The 14,277-nt window shown below is 47.6% G+C and overlaps 1 protein-coding gene across 1 annotated transcript in view; it reads left to right on the forward strand.

The window, feature by feature from the left end:
- The window catches only part of LOC146199062 (lysosomal cholesterol signaling protein-like), a 79,290-nt gene that overhangs the window by 27,973 nt on the left and 37,040 nt on the right, over positions 1 to 14,277 (forward strand). Inside the window, exons 3-6 of the mRNA XM_084592029.1 lie at positions 1,055 to 1,179; positions 2,447 to 2,618; positions 7,090 to 7,245; positions 11,114 to 11,197. Coding sequence (XP_084448155.1) covers positions 1,055 to 1,179; positions 2,447 to 2,618; positions 7,090 to 7,245; positions 11,114 to 11,197 — 537 coding nt within the window. The remainder of the gene's footprint in view (positions 1 to 1,054; positions 1,180 to 2,446; positions 2,619 to 7,089; positions 7,246 to 11,113; positions 11,198 to 14,277) is intronic.

Here is a 14,277-nt window from a genome sequence, read left to right on the forward strand (position 1 = left end):
GGAGGAACAGTCAATGAGAGCGGAATGGGCTGTTAAAAAGTCTAGGCCTAAAATCACGTCTTGAGGACAAGTATTAAGGACGGCGAAGAGCACAGGGACGTGGTGGCCGGCGATGCTAACGCGTGCAGTGCACATTCCGATGATGGCAGCAGTTTTTCCATCAGCAACACGAACTGTAGAGGTGTTAGCGGGCGTAAGAACTTTTTTGAGGCGCTGGCGGAACGACGAACTAAGAACTGAAATGTGGGCTCCAGTGTCAATGAGAGCGGGCACAGGGACTCGATCTACGTGGACATTGATCGGGTTGCGGCGTGGTGCGATGGTCGAAACACAAGTTGGCTGTCCGGGTTGGTAACGCAGCGTCACGTCCGGGGCTGCGTTGCCTAGTTTCCCGAGTAGGTGCCTTGGTACGTTGGGGACAAACTGCGGCGACGAGTAGGTGATCGGGAATGGTGGGCTTGAGGCGATGGAGAACGGCTAGGACGATGGTCTTGCTCTGTGTTCTCAGTACGAAGATGTGCTGGGGTGACAAAAACGCGTCGTGGTGCATAATGGTTATGGCGGACAGGGCTGTCTCAGCCTACGCTGTGACGCGACAGCGTAGGCTACCAACCCACATATAAAGCCCCACTTTAACCAAGACACATGAATTAGCTTGCGTGACCCAGGTTTAACATGAATGCAAGAGCCCTGGCTGGCTGATTCTTATGTCACCGTCAGATGTGAGCTCCTGCTAAACGTAACGTCAGAAAACCCTACGTCCGGTCAGGTCGCGGCCATGCCAGCAGCCATATTCCGCCTTCCAGCCCCATGCTTGTGATTTTCCGCTCACAGCGCCAACGCCTACGTCGGATGTTCGGTGAACGGAGCGTTTAACGCTATCGCGTTATAAATACTGGGGTTTTAGGTGTGATGCTCACTGACGTTTGTGGGCCTTGCCTGTAAGCGTCAAGGAGGAAACGAGACTTTCTTCTATTGATGCGTATTTGTGAAAATCACATTTGAGTCGTCTGTAGTGGCTACAGGTTCCCGCGACAAACTCTTTCCCACACAGCTGCTGGGAGATGCCTTTGCAGCGCCCATTCTTTTCCTCCTGGGTTACAACATCGAGAGGGCATTCCAGGGTGCTGACGTGAAGGAGCACCTGTTTGCTGCTCTGGTGCTCAGTGCTGTGAAATCGTAAGACCATTTTTTCTTTCCGTGTCCGTTCAGGTGCCTGTGTTTCCAGTGGCCGCATGCAGAACGATGGGGATCTCCTTCAGCAAATGTGGGTGCTCACAGCCGCGACTCGGGTAAAGCGCTGCTAGACGGGCGCCTTCTACGATGCCCTCAACAGAGCTTTGCGTTGCCGCTGGCTTGGAGATAAGCGCCAACGCTGCATCCGCCGCAATGGAGAAGCATACTATCAGCAGGCGTTATCGTTTATCTTGGAACCAGCACGAAAGCGAAGTTCTGAAGTGACGAGGGAGCAGAAGGGGCGAATTCGGCAGCCTTTTAACAAGTTGAGGAGTAGCGGGCAAAGCAGGCACATTGTAAAAGCAAATCAGACGTGGTTCAACAGCGGATTAACACGGACAGTCAGGGTCAGGGTAGAAGTGACACTACACTTCTACCTGCCTGTATGTGTTAATCGCGCTGTTCAACCATGTCTAATTCTCGCGCAAACCAATTCGATCAGTTTTCAGTCCTCCAGAGGCACACCATGTACTCGGGATATGTCGTAGGGGGTGGCTCCCGGTTAATGGCAAAACATGCAATCCTTTGACGTGCGCGGACCTCGCAAGCTCACGAGGAAGTTTTCAATTTCGTTCTATCGAAGTGCTGCCAAAATGGCCGTTATTGATCCAGCATCATTGGGCTAAGCAGATGGCTGCCATAGCGACCTAGGCATCGAGGCTGCTTGTCGCGAGCACCTTATGCCAACGAACGCGTCTAAATGTTTCCTTTTTCTACCTTGGTAGGTGATTCGATTGAAGCCCAGGTTTACGCTATTCTAAAATTCGTACTCTTCCGCAATTCACACCCTGGGCATGTGCTGATGCCGCAGGTAACAATAGTGAGTAGAAATGACACGGACGTCATTTTTTTAACAATTTCAAATCTCGCTCGCCTGACGGCCTCGTGATGATAGCACAAGACAATACGAGCTGTTAATGTACGATAAAATATAGCATATCTATCAAACGAGCTAAGTGAACACGTTTAAACTTAGACTAGATCGCCTGAAGACGATGCGTAGTTTTTATTTTCTTAGCATTGTCAAAGCATTGCTACAGGCTCACTGCTGTTGACTGATATACAGTATTCTGCGAAACGCATACAGTTTTCTGCCCTAGAATCCCGCATGCCACCCATTCTTCACACCTCGCATCTTTGCCCAGCAGCTTCTTCAAAATGCACCTGTCTGCCGACCTGTTCTGGTATAGCACATCCTTTCTCCTCGCAGGTTTGCATTGCCGATATTCCTCAAGGTGTTTGTGGAGCTCGCGTTGCACTGGAGTGGGCTGGTGTCTGCCGGTGTGAAAGACCGGGCCAATTTCGCTTTCCTCTATGGCTCAGCTCCGACGGCGCCTATTGTGATCCTGTACGCTTCTCAAAGAGCTCTGCCGGCGGAAACGGTGAGCTCCTCCCATTCTTTTCGATTTTGGGACGTGGACGCGGACAAAGGAAGCGGCCACCTGAAAGCATGTTATTGACATACCGGTTTCTTGCGCGTTGGAGAGCGTGTCACTCGCTCCTTCCGCAAATACAGCGCATGTGGCAGCTGTTTGCAGGTACATGTCACCGAGATCTCGGGCGGTTTTTATTTTTATTTCCATGGAGTTTTCAGCCTCGCGTCTGTTGAAAGTATAGGCGGGCTCCTCAGTTGCGTCCGTGATAGAGCTGTATGCAGGTCAAGACTGAGGAGGGTAGTACATAGATATACACAGCCCTATTCAGCAGTCATTCGCTTTAAAAGTGTCTGCCCATTCGCGGGCATCATAAGCCACCGACTGTACGCCTCTTGCTCACCGAATCAGTGCGTCATTTCTCACGTGGAAATAGACAAAAGTTCGCGTGGACGTATTTCTGAAGTTCAGCACTATAAACCGCCACTCGAGAACGACCTGTAGCGGTTTATTTTTGCATTTTGCTTTGTAGCAGAGACGCTTCCGTTCAAGATGAAAATTTAACCCGAGCAGTGCCGTTCACATTTGGTAGCAACGTCTACTAACCAGTACTAAGTATCATTTTGTAATGTATTAAGTTAAACAATATTTACGGCGCTATATTACCAATTATTTCCACCTGGGGAGTGGGGTAAAACTAGGCAAATATTCAGAAAGCGCCACCTTCTTTTCAATTTCAGTGCTCATAGATGTCAATGAACGAACGTAACACTATTTGTTATCGCCGTGGCAGCCATTTCTTACCGGATACAAAATATCAGATTCCTCTTGCCAAGAAGACCACGATCGCCCCATTTGAAATTCATTTTGTCGTTATTGATACCTAAAGCTACCGTTTGGCTACCATTTGGCGTACAGTGAGCCAGACATTGGATGACCTTCCCTAGATTGCACTCGTACTTTGATAGTGGGATAACGTCGGTCTTGCTCGAGAGAAACAGGATGATCTCATAAAACGTTTTCTCGGAAGGGCAGACACGAAGAGCCTCACGTTGCAGAAAGTGTAAATCGTTAGAGCTGCAATGAGAACTGTTTGAGTATAAGTAAACCTCGATACTAATCCGCACTTTATCAAACACGTGCTTAACCATCCCCCATCAATGGCTGATAAAATCGTTTGACTCCTTAGCGCAGTGAATTACTGAATGTAGCTATTGGCATTTATGCTGATTAATATTATCTTGCAAGGCCCATTGAAACGTTATGTTAAAATAGCACTAGAATAGGAAGACAAGCACACAAACTCGCTCAACAATCCACTTTGCTTCATTAAAACGACACATTTCTCGGATACAGTAAGGCTCATGAGCGTAAGTGAAAACGGACAAACGAAATGCTGCCGGATGCATTAATTTTCTGTAACCCAGACATATGCCCCTCTCTCCTACCTCAACGAAGGTGTCAGTGAACGACAGGCACTCCTGCGACAACAGACGAGACTTGCAAGATGTAGGCTAAGTATCGCGTGAACTCCCACAAACTAAATGAAGGTCTATCAAATTAAAAAAAAAGGCCCTCGGCACAAACCTTTCTTCGGCTCAAAACTACCCATCATCATTGAAACTAATCGTCACTCATTATTGAATGGTGAAAAGAAAAAAGTGGGCGGCCAGCCACAACGTCCACAGCGCCTATCATTCAGTTCAGTTCAGTCGTTCAGTCGAGTCCGACTCTTCGTGACCCTATGGACCATATGTCACGCTACGCTTTCCGGTCTCTCACTATCTTCCTAACATCACATAACTTCATCTGCAGTGCTTCGAGGATGCCATCTAACCATCGCGTTCGCTGCCTACCCCTTCTCCGGCGACCCTCAACCTTTCCCAACATCAAATCTTTCTCCAGCGACTCCTCTCTTCTCATCAGATGACCAAAGTAGCTGAGCTTTAACTTTAGAATTCGACCCTCCAATGAGCAGTCAGGGTTTTGATCGACAATATCGACTGATTTGATCTTCTGGCAGTCCAAGGAACTCTCAAGAGTCTCCACCAGCACCACAATTCAAACGCCTCAATTCTTCGGCGGTCAGCCTTCTTGGCAGTCCAACTCTCGCATTCATACATCACAACTGGAAAGACCATAGCACGAGTAATACGGATCTTGGTTGGCAGACCAATGTCTCTGCTCTTTACTAGGCGGTCAAGGCTAACTTATCATTACGGATTATGAAATGCAATTTTGAATGGCAATGTGTTCCCGGCGATCAGTTGTAGCTGATATTTTATCAAGAAGGCCAGAAGCCCGGTATGGCACAACTGTGCAGCCAGAAGCGGAAAAAAAGTAGAGTTGATATTGAAGTATATGCGCTCCGAAGGCCTTCACCGCTGATGGAGGACAGAAAACTTCATTCCAGCTATAACTTCATTTCAGCTACAACCTGCGAGCGACGCAGAATGCCGAGTGCCATTCCTAATTTTCAACTACCCAGTCTCGTAGATGGTTAGCTGAAGTCGTTCGTATCAGAGTTTTCTGTAGTTAACAGAGTTCTCTTCAACGGAAGCAGAGTGGTATACCGTCAAGCATGCGGGAAAAAATGCTGCTACAATTAAGCCAAGGGCCTCCCGGAATAGGAAAATGTGAACCGAGAGCTCAGAAAGAGATATATTGCACTGCTTCGATGCTGAATACTGCTAAATTTACCGAAGGTGCGCAAAAGGCTTGCCTACCGACAGTGTGACAAACAATCCAGTCAGCGCATCTTTTTAGACACGCCGTGGGCGAGAGTACCTGAAGGCCTTTTTTACACACCGGAAGGAACATTTATGCATTTTTGTGGAAGCTAATCAAATTCTCCCGAAGTCTAGCACTTGAGGACACCTCTCCGACGGCGGTAATTCGTAAAATGCACCAGATCTTCGCGCGGCATGCACTACATCTGCAGGTGGGTACCCATGGTGACTCGCAATTCTCTCCGAAATATTTTGGTTGGTTCCAAAGCGATCGCTTTTGGACGGTATACACCATCCACTGCGGTGCCCCTCATAGCCTGAGTCAACTCATGTTATGAGGGACGCTGCAGTGGAAGGTTCTCTAAACTTCGATCACCTGGGGTTCTTCAAAATGCACTGACATCGCATAACACACTGTCTTAGAAAAATGTTAGTAATTTTGTTCGCGTTTACAATTTCGTGCATACGATACCAAGTCCATGTCTTTCCTGATCGAACGGACTTTCTGAAAATGCAGTATCAGAGGTAAACGGCTTCTGCGCAAGAGGGATAGCGGGATGGTCCTTCTCAATGGAAGTAAGTACTTTTCAAGAATGAACGATCACCTGAAGAACTGCTACTAGGACGGAGCTTGAGGATCGTATGCTGCTAAATGCTTCAACTGCACCTCGAGGGAACTTTAGTAAAAATTCTGGAACGCAGTCTTGAGGAAGGCATTTTGCTCTGCTTAGGAAAAGACATTCGCATCCTCGATAATGAGCTATTAGAAATGAAAAGGCATGATGGAGCTTAGGTCATACAGATTTCTAGGAGAAGAAGGCAGAGTTTTGTGATGCAGTACAGAACGTCTGTACAGGAATCGTTCGGTCGTGTCATCCACACACAAGCGAGTGAGTGCGATGTCACAAAAAGAATCGTCTCCCAGCATGGCACAACCGCCGTTGCCTATACCCTCACATACCTCACTGAATCAACCATTAGCCGACCAGCCCGGGCCATCAAACATTCAAAAGTGGTGCGACGACCCACCAGATCTCAAGGGCCGTCAGTGCGCCTCGCCTACACGCTGGAACTTCAGCAGTCTCATATAAACTAAAATAATGATCTCGGCTTATGTAGAATTGATGCTCGTTATCTTAAGTGTTCTTTTTTTTTCAGGGAAGGGTTAATGTAACGGGTTACAATGCTAGAAAAAATGTGCGCGTTTGCCTACAAATACGTCTTTTATAATTACGGACAAAACGCTCTTTCTGGTGGTCACGATGTTCGCTACGCGAAATAGGACGCTTTGGTTATTGTTTGCGTCTCGTCCTTCATTTCAGGCGCTTGAAGTAATCACCTAACTGTAATAATAAAATTCAGGTAGCCTATTTCTCTCCGTCATTCTGAGCAGATACTTGTTTCTTTTTCTTAAACCTCTACAGAACAACCGTCTGTGTAGGATAACTACCAGGGAGTTACGTCTGGTAGGTGCGGCTGAAAACAGACTGGCACATACGTCTTCGTCCTGTAAAACAAAGCAAATTTATTGCACAAATTTTATTTTACTCGAATAAAATAGATGTGCCAGTGTGCCTGTAACCTGTTCCCGCACAATTGTTCTTCTTTCAAAGACCAGTGAGTATAGAACAGATAACGGCATTAGGGGGTGTACCATACAGCACTAACAATCCCTGTCTGGCGTTATTGCTCGTCGTTTCGTTTCGACCCTTGCCGAAATGGCGTATTGCGTCTTCGGCCATCTCCCGCAGCTGGCGAGCGGAGTCGGCGTGTGCACCTTGCTCTCGCTACCCGTTATGTTCGCCTCGGCCAGCGTTATCAGCGACGAGAGCCTGGGCCCCGACTCCTCGCATTTGCAAATGAAGCCTGCTTTGGCCGTGTTCAGCGGACTCAGCCTTCTGGCATCGGTGAGTGCTAACCCTTACCCTCTGCTCGAGCGAACTGTACCCGATGGAGGAGCCCAGGCTCGCTACAGTTCCACTGAAAGGGTAGTATAGAAAGGAGACAGAACAAAGAGGCTGATCGAATTACTTGAAATTGAGACGACCTTGTCTGGGATCACTGCGTTACCCCACCATGTTATTTGCTGGCTTCAGAATCAAAGTGAAAGCCCATCGCGGAAACCTGAGGTTCCTAGGGACCACGGATGGATGATTTCAGCCTCATTGCTTCGGCTCGATTTCCTTGGCTTGTTCTACTGGAATGGAGGTCATTTGGAGCGGGAATATTTCTCAAACGCAGCGGCGAGTTTCTCGAATCTTGCGTCACTGCCGTCGAGATCAGCTCCCTAATGCTCGGAATGTCTCATCCTGTAGCTGGCTTTAAGCTCCAGCGAGACAAACGGGAGCATTTCCGAGGCAGCCTAAATCCACCTGCGTCCCCATTAGTGGTATGAGTGCGGCTGGTCTCTGGCTTTTGTGCCGTAAATTCGGGTCGGGGCAATGACACTGCGGCAGTTTGGCTGGAGCAAGTTAGTGTGAGCGTAAAATAAACTTAAACACAAAGGTACCAGCGACTCATTTAGAGTATGCGTCACAGAAACGACCTTTGCATAAATTTTTCACTTTATTGGTTTGTTCATCTGGCTGTCATATAAGAAAAAGAATGCGAGACTAAAGGTGGACAAAAAGTGCGCTTCCTTGGGTTTTTGAATACTCACACCTCATCACATCAGGGCACAGGAGAAATTCAAGCTTAGAAATTGGGTTGCATTGATTGCGTTTTCAGTGCGTGTAGCCAATCTCGAGGCCCTTTCATGACACAAGTGAATAAGAAAGAATACCATATTTCAGGGAACAGAGTTTATAGCAGAGTAACGTCTATGTCTGGGCATATTCGACGCGTCTAGCAGGATGAAATGAGCGCGTACAGATTATTGGCTTCGGCAAGGTTTCAGAATAATAGGCAAAGTTTGATCGAGTTCTTTAACTGAATACCGTTCTGATCACACTTCCATCTTAGCGCAGCAGAAGAACGAGAGCGGCACCCCTCGCCCCGTCTAAGTTCGTGTGGGGATCATATTTTTTCAAACTTTTTGTTTATTATTTTTTTTTTCAAACAAATGAACATCTGCAGTGCACTGGACTTCCGTCCAACAAACAGAACACCTATTCTATGTGCTCTCAGGGTCATCAACAGCGACTGCCACTATTGAACTAGCACATGCAAGGACTGAGGAGCACCATTGCAGGAAATGCACCGCCGCCGGGGCAGAAATGTGATGCAGTTTTACGGGACGGGACGCTGAAGACATTAATTTTAATGAACCATATTTCAATTGTATCTCTCGGTAACAATGTTAGCCCTGTGGGCACATCTTGTTGGGCACCTGCGTATACTGCTATGCGTAGAATGAGCAAGCGCATAGGCACTATAGCCCTGAGTTGTGGGAGCTACAACACTCCAGCAGCCTCAGCTTGGGGCTGTCAGTGATGGTTGGTTGGTTTGTAGGGTTTAACGTCCCAAAGCAACTCAGGCTATGAGAGACGCCGTAGTGGAGGACTCCGGAAATTTCGACCACCTGGGGTTCTTTAACGTGCACTGACATCGCACAGCACACGGGCGCCTTGCTTTTCGCCTCCATCGAAAAGCTGCCGCCGAGGCCGGGATTCGATCCCGCGTCCTTGGGAACAGTAGTCGAGCGCCGTAACCACTGCGCCACCCCGGCGGGGTGGCGCAGTGAGAACGATCGACAAAGACCTGAAAAATAAAATAGAAATTATGCGTACGTGTTTGAATCAAGCCCCGTTATTAAGAATCAACCTCGTTGGCGGTCAGCCGCAAAGTATAGTCGGTGGCTGACTTGGGAGGGGATGGTAGAATGGAGCGAAAATATCGCGTATTATGCGATAACAGTGAGAAAACAAAAATATAAAAACGTCGCGGGTGACACCGTTCTAATTTCGACTACCTTGGCTTCCTTCAAAGACATTGTGTCATGGTAATATAACGACTCTATTTCCATTTTAATTAATTCAGGGTTTTCTTTGTCCCAAGCTCTTTTATCGGAAAAAGCAATGCCCTCTCATTCCCTGTGGTCAGCCTCTGTAGGACCCGAACAATGGACATGGAATATAAATTAGGGCAGTCACTATTGTGTTCAACGGCCCGGTTGTCTCGCATAATGATCCTCCTTACTTTACTTTCATCTAAGCCAAGGTCGCGATCGGGAACGGGAATTAAACTTGAGCTAAGAAAACATCTACACTTTTCTTAATGTTACAGAAAATATGTGCAAATGAAATAAACAGGCCAAAGCCGCGCCTAAAAGAAACAGCTCGCGCTAGGAGATTCCAGATGTAAAGGTGTACTCATTATGAGAGTCTTTCCTTAGGCTGGTTCTCCAAGCACGGACCGAAAACGTGCATATATGAGAGTATATAAGATTGTGTACTTTCAATATTGAGGCAACAGTAGGATATTGTAAGGTGATTAATGAACAAATCGACAAAAATGATCTAAGCTTTAAATGCATAGCGATATTTCTCTTCGAAGCTTGATCTGCATCTAAATGAGTGGTTGTTGTGGGTTTGGCTGTTATGGTATAATTATAAAATTGTGTAAACGTTTGTTAAAAAAAAACTTTCTTTCCTATAATCTTCCCGATAATTATGGTTGTGGTCTTTCTGCTTGCAAGGCTTCAGGAGGTGTCTAAAACTTCTGTTTATTGGGTATCATGCAGTACCAATGTAAAAGATCTAGAGCTTAAACGCAGCCCGTGGTTTTATGAGGACTCCAAGTAAAACTTCAATTCAGCCGAGATTTGATTCTGTGATACGCGTGCTATGCATTTTAACATTTACTCAGGCAGTATATTCCTTACATGTCGCTTACTCTTGCACTCCATATCCCTGCCCATGAGTGTTGTCCCTGCCGTACTAAGCATCCTTTACGTTGCACTAATTAGTCCAATTCTCTACCATAGAGCATTGGCTCATAACTATATTTATAATTACATATTATTAATAGAGCTAAAAGCCGAGATGCGTCACTGTGTCTGCAGTTGCGGCTTTAGGAATGAGTGGCACTTGAACAGTGTCTCCTAGAAAAGCAATATCATACTTCGAGAAATCCAGCCATACTTGCAAAAAAGTGCGTCTTTATTGCGATGGCGCACATACAACGAAGCTCTCTGCAGTCACTGGAGTGCGTCATTAGGGGAAAAATATGGTAAGGCACGTAAACCGAGAAGTGTAAAATCTTTTACGAACAGATAAGAGTTGGTGGGACATGCAACGAAGCAAGGCGTTAAGACAAGGAGATAGTTTTCGCTGCTCTCCAGAATCACTGCAGTGCGTCATCAAGGGAAAAATATGGTAAGGGTTTAACGCACATAAGCCGAGACCTGTTAAAGCTTTTACGAGCAAATGGAAGTTGATGGAGGCAACGACGTGCACTGCACGTCGCGAGAGTGTGTGCAGTCTATCAGCTGCGGCGAGAGTTCTGAAGTTTTGTATACGTCCCCCACGATAGATTGGTAGCTTCGGATTCATTCCGTTTCCTGCAGTTTCTTTTTTTGTAAAAACACTACAAGCGGGATTATACAAGCGTTAGACAATTTTTCTAGGCTCTATTCTTGGTTTAACCTGGTTGCACTAATGATACTGCGTAAAAGCACAGTTTAAATTACCTGCGCCTGAATACATGGACTTAGACGTCACGATATGGCCGGTCAGTCAGAAGTCATGCATAAGCAAGATTGCTACTAAGTCCTGATGATCATACGAGGGCTTTGTCACCAAGAGTGGCCGTTTGATTGTTACTCTACCTTTGCAGGTGTTTGTGATTGGGCTCTTTCTTCTGACCAGAAGAACAGGAAGCCTGCTTCGCAACATGTTCATGTGCCTTCTGGCTTGTGAGGTAAGTGGTATTTCAGAGCCGCATCTTCGGAAATTGGTTATTAGGAAGGAAAAATGCCAGTTACTCTCTCACATCTTTGTGGGCACGTTAAATCTGTATGAGGGATGGTAGAAATGTTATGGGGGTTAATTCTCGCAAGAATGCGCCACGGCGGGGGGGGGGGGGGGGGGGGGGAGCTAGATGCTACAGTCGCCTTCTAGCCCCGACGTGCCAGCCCTAGCAGACAAAGCTGTGACCCCCAACCCGCGGTGCGAGAAATCGCCACTGCGGCGGGTTCGGGCCAGAGGGGACACACACCGAGTTAAGTACTCGAACATTGTTTATTGTGCTCGAGTACACGGCAAGGGAATAGCAATCAAGAACAACCACCGTGTAGCGAGCGAACGCCGCGTACGGGGGTGAAATAAAAACCATCTAATGAGGAAGCGTGCCAAGGAGGTGAGAGGAAGAGTCTTCTCACTTGACACGGCTCCTCGCTCACATCCCGTAGCGGTAAGTGCCTACGGTCAATGGGCGATTCTCGGTGACGGCGGAGGTCTCCTCGGAATCATGAACCGCGCGCGTGCGCGCCCAATCGCCGAAGAACCCCGAGCGAGTTGCTACAGTCGCGCTCCTCGACACGGAACGGGAGAGGAGGTCTCCCGGTTAGGCCGGCAGGAAAGAGGGAAGTCCGCGGTAGCGTCGCCGCAGGCCCGGGAGGCGGCGGGGGGTGGCCAGCATGTCCTCTCCTCCGCCAACCTCTCTGCCAGCGCGCGTAATCATGCATGTTAATTACGCGCGGGCGTTGTAATGGAGGAAGGGGATTGTGAATCCCCACATCGTATATTGTGAAAATAGGAAAATGGGAAGAGGTGTCTTAGTGGAGGAATCTGGAATAAATCCGATCATGCACCTGAAGATATTTAGCGTGAATTGGTGTCAGCAAGCGGCGTGAGTGTTTATGTGACGTCAAAGCGGCTTTGCATAAATGATGGCGTAGGCTTGTAGACAAGAGAGCAAAGAAAGGGGGCTGCACATCGTCTTTGTCTTCTTTTTAGAAGCTCACACAGCTTCCCTATTATTTTACAGGGCTGGCGAGGTTGCCTAAGTTGTGCTGAAGCGCTCGGATGTGTGCATCTACGTGAGTGCGCCGGACTTCTCGTTCCGACAAACGCACGTGCTATGGATCTGCGAGTCTGTTGAGGAACAAGGGGAACAAAATCGCTGAAGTGAGCATGATGCGAACCAACGGGGAGAAATTAACAGCGGGATATAGCCGGCCAAACCTTTCACTAGAATAAAAAATCAAATCAGTAGAGTTCAACGCCACGTAGCCCGAGGTGATCGCTCATGCTTCGCTCAGAAGACCGAGCTACCCCTCAATAAGGTGAACCAGGCTTCCGCACTCATCCTCCCATCAGCATTACTGCTAGCGGCCAAACCTTATGCGAGGCGTCCGCCATTAAGATATCGGGAAAGCAGGGATACTCTGGTCAAACTCGGTCTGTATGACATTGCCTTGCTAAGCAACTGTGGGGATGAACTGCAAATAATGATTGATGACCTAGACAGGAAAGGTAGAAAGGTAGGTTTGAAAATCAATATGCAGAAGACTAAGGTAATGCTCAACAGCCTCGGGAAGGAGCAGCAGCTTACATTAGGTAGCGACGTACTGGAAGTAGTAGGCGAATATGTCCACTTAGGACAGATAGTAACTGCAGATACGGACCATGAAAAGGAAATAACAAGAAGAATAAGATTGGGATGGAGCGCATTTGGCAAGCACTCGCAGATTATGACAAGCAGCTTATCGGTATCGCTCAAGAGGAAAGTATACAACAGTTGCATCTTACCTGTACTCACCTATGGGGCTGAAACGTGGAGACTAACCAAAAGAGTTCTACGTAAGTTCAGGACAACCCAGAGGGCTATGGAACGAAACATGGTGGGGGTAACATTAAGAGATAGGAAGCGTGCAGAATGGGTCAGAGAAATAACTCAAGTCACCGACATTCTAGCGGAAATCAAAAAGAAGAAATGGACATGGTCAGGAAATGTAGTGCAAGGAGAGGATAACCGATGGTCGCTTAGGGTAACAAACTGGATTTCAAGGGAAGGAAAGCGTAGCAGGGGGCGGCAGAAAGTTAGGTGGGTGGATGAGGTTAAGAAGTTCGCAGGGGTCAAGTGGATGCAGCTAACACAGAACCGGGTTAAGTGGAGAAATATGGGAGAGGCCTTCGACCTGCAGTAGGTATAGTCAGGCTGATGATGATGATGATGATGATATTGCACAGACTATTCGTCTTAATCGGGGTGGTGGTGGTGAACTCTTTTATTGAGCTCAAAAACAGGGGACCAGTCAAACGACGACGCTGGCTTAGAGGAGGTCGGCGTAAATCCCTTGGGATGTCGCGGCCTCTGCCGCGCGCTGGACAAGCCGGCGTTGGTCTGCTGGCTCAGAATTACGCAGGAGGGACTTCCACGTGTCTGGGGTTTATGAGTTATCTGTGTTGTTGTGTGCACAAGTCCACGCCATGTTTATGAGTTTATGAGAGTGGTCGGAATTGAGCAGTGTTTGCACATGGGGGCTATGTGTTCCGGAAAGATCCTGCTGTATAAAAGGGGGTGTAGGAAGCTGCCAGTTTGTAGTCTGCGCCAATGGACTGCCTCGTGTCTTGTTAGATCGCGGTATGCGGGAGGATATGAGCATCTTTCGAGTCAGTCGGTAGGGCTGGTGTATGTCCGTGTAAGTGGTGAGTAGAGAAGCGCGTGAGATACTAGTCTCAGGAGAAGCAGAGTGGCTGATCATACTCTCGGCTCGACAGCTGAGATCTCGAGCGAGAGTGTGTGCCTGGGAGTTTCGGCTGAGCGACTTGCGGGCTGGAGTCCAAAGAAGTAAGTGAGATGTGGAAGAGGGTGCAGTCGAAAGTATATTGTGTAACGCCTGGCAAGATATTGGATGGAAAACAGCGCAAAAGATAAACACCAAAGCAAAAAAAAAAAAAAACAACAACAACAAAAAAAAAAAAAAAACAAGGCGAGCGCTCGTCTTGTGTTTTCTCTGCTTTTGCGCTGTTTTCCATCGAATATGTTCCACCAAC

This window comes from Amblyomma maculatum, chromosome 2, assembly GCF_055883805.1.
Source record: "Amblyomma maculatum isolate TAMU_Amacu chromosome 2, ASM5588380v1, whole genome shotgun sequence".
In the NCBI taxonomy this organism is placed as follows: Eukaryota; Metazoa; Arthropoda; class Arachnida; order Ixodida; family Ixodidae; genus Amblyomma; species Amblyomma maculatum.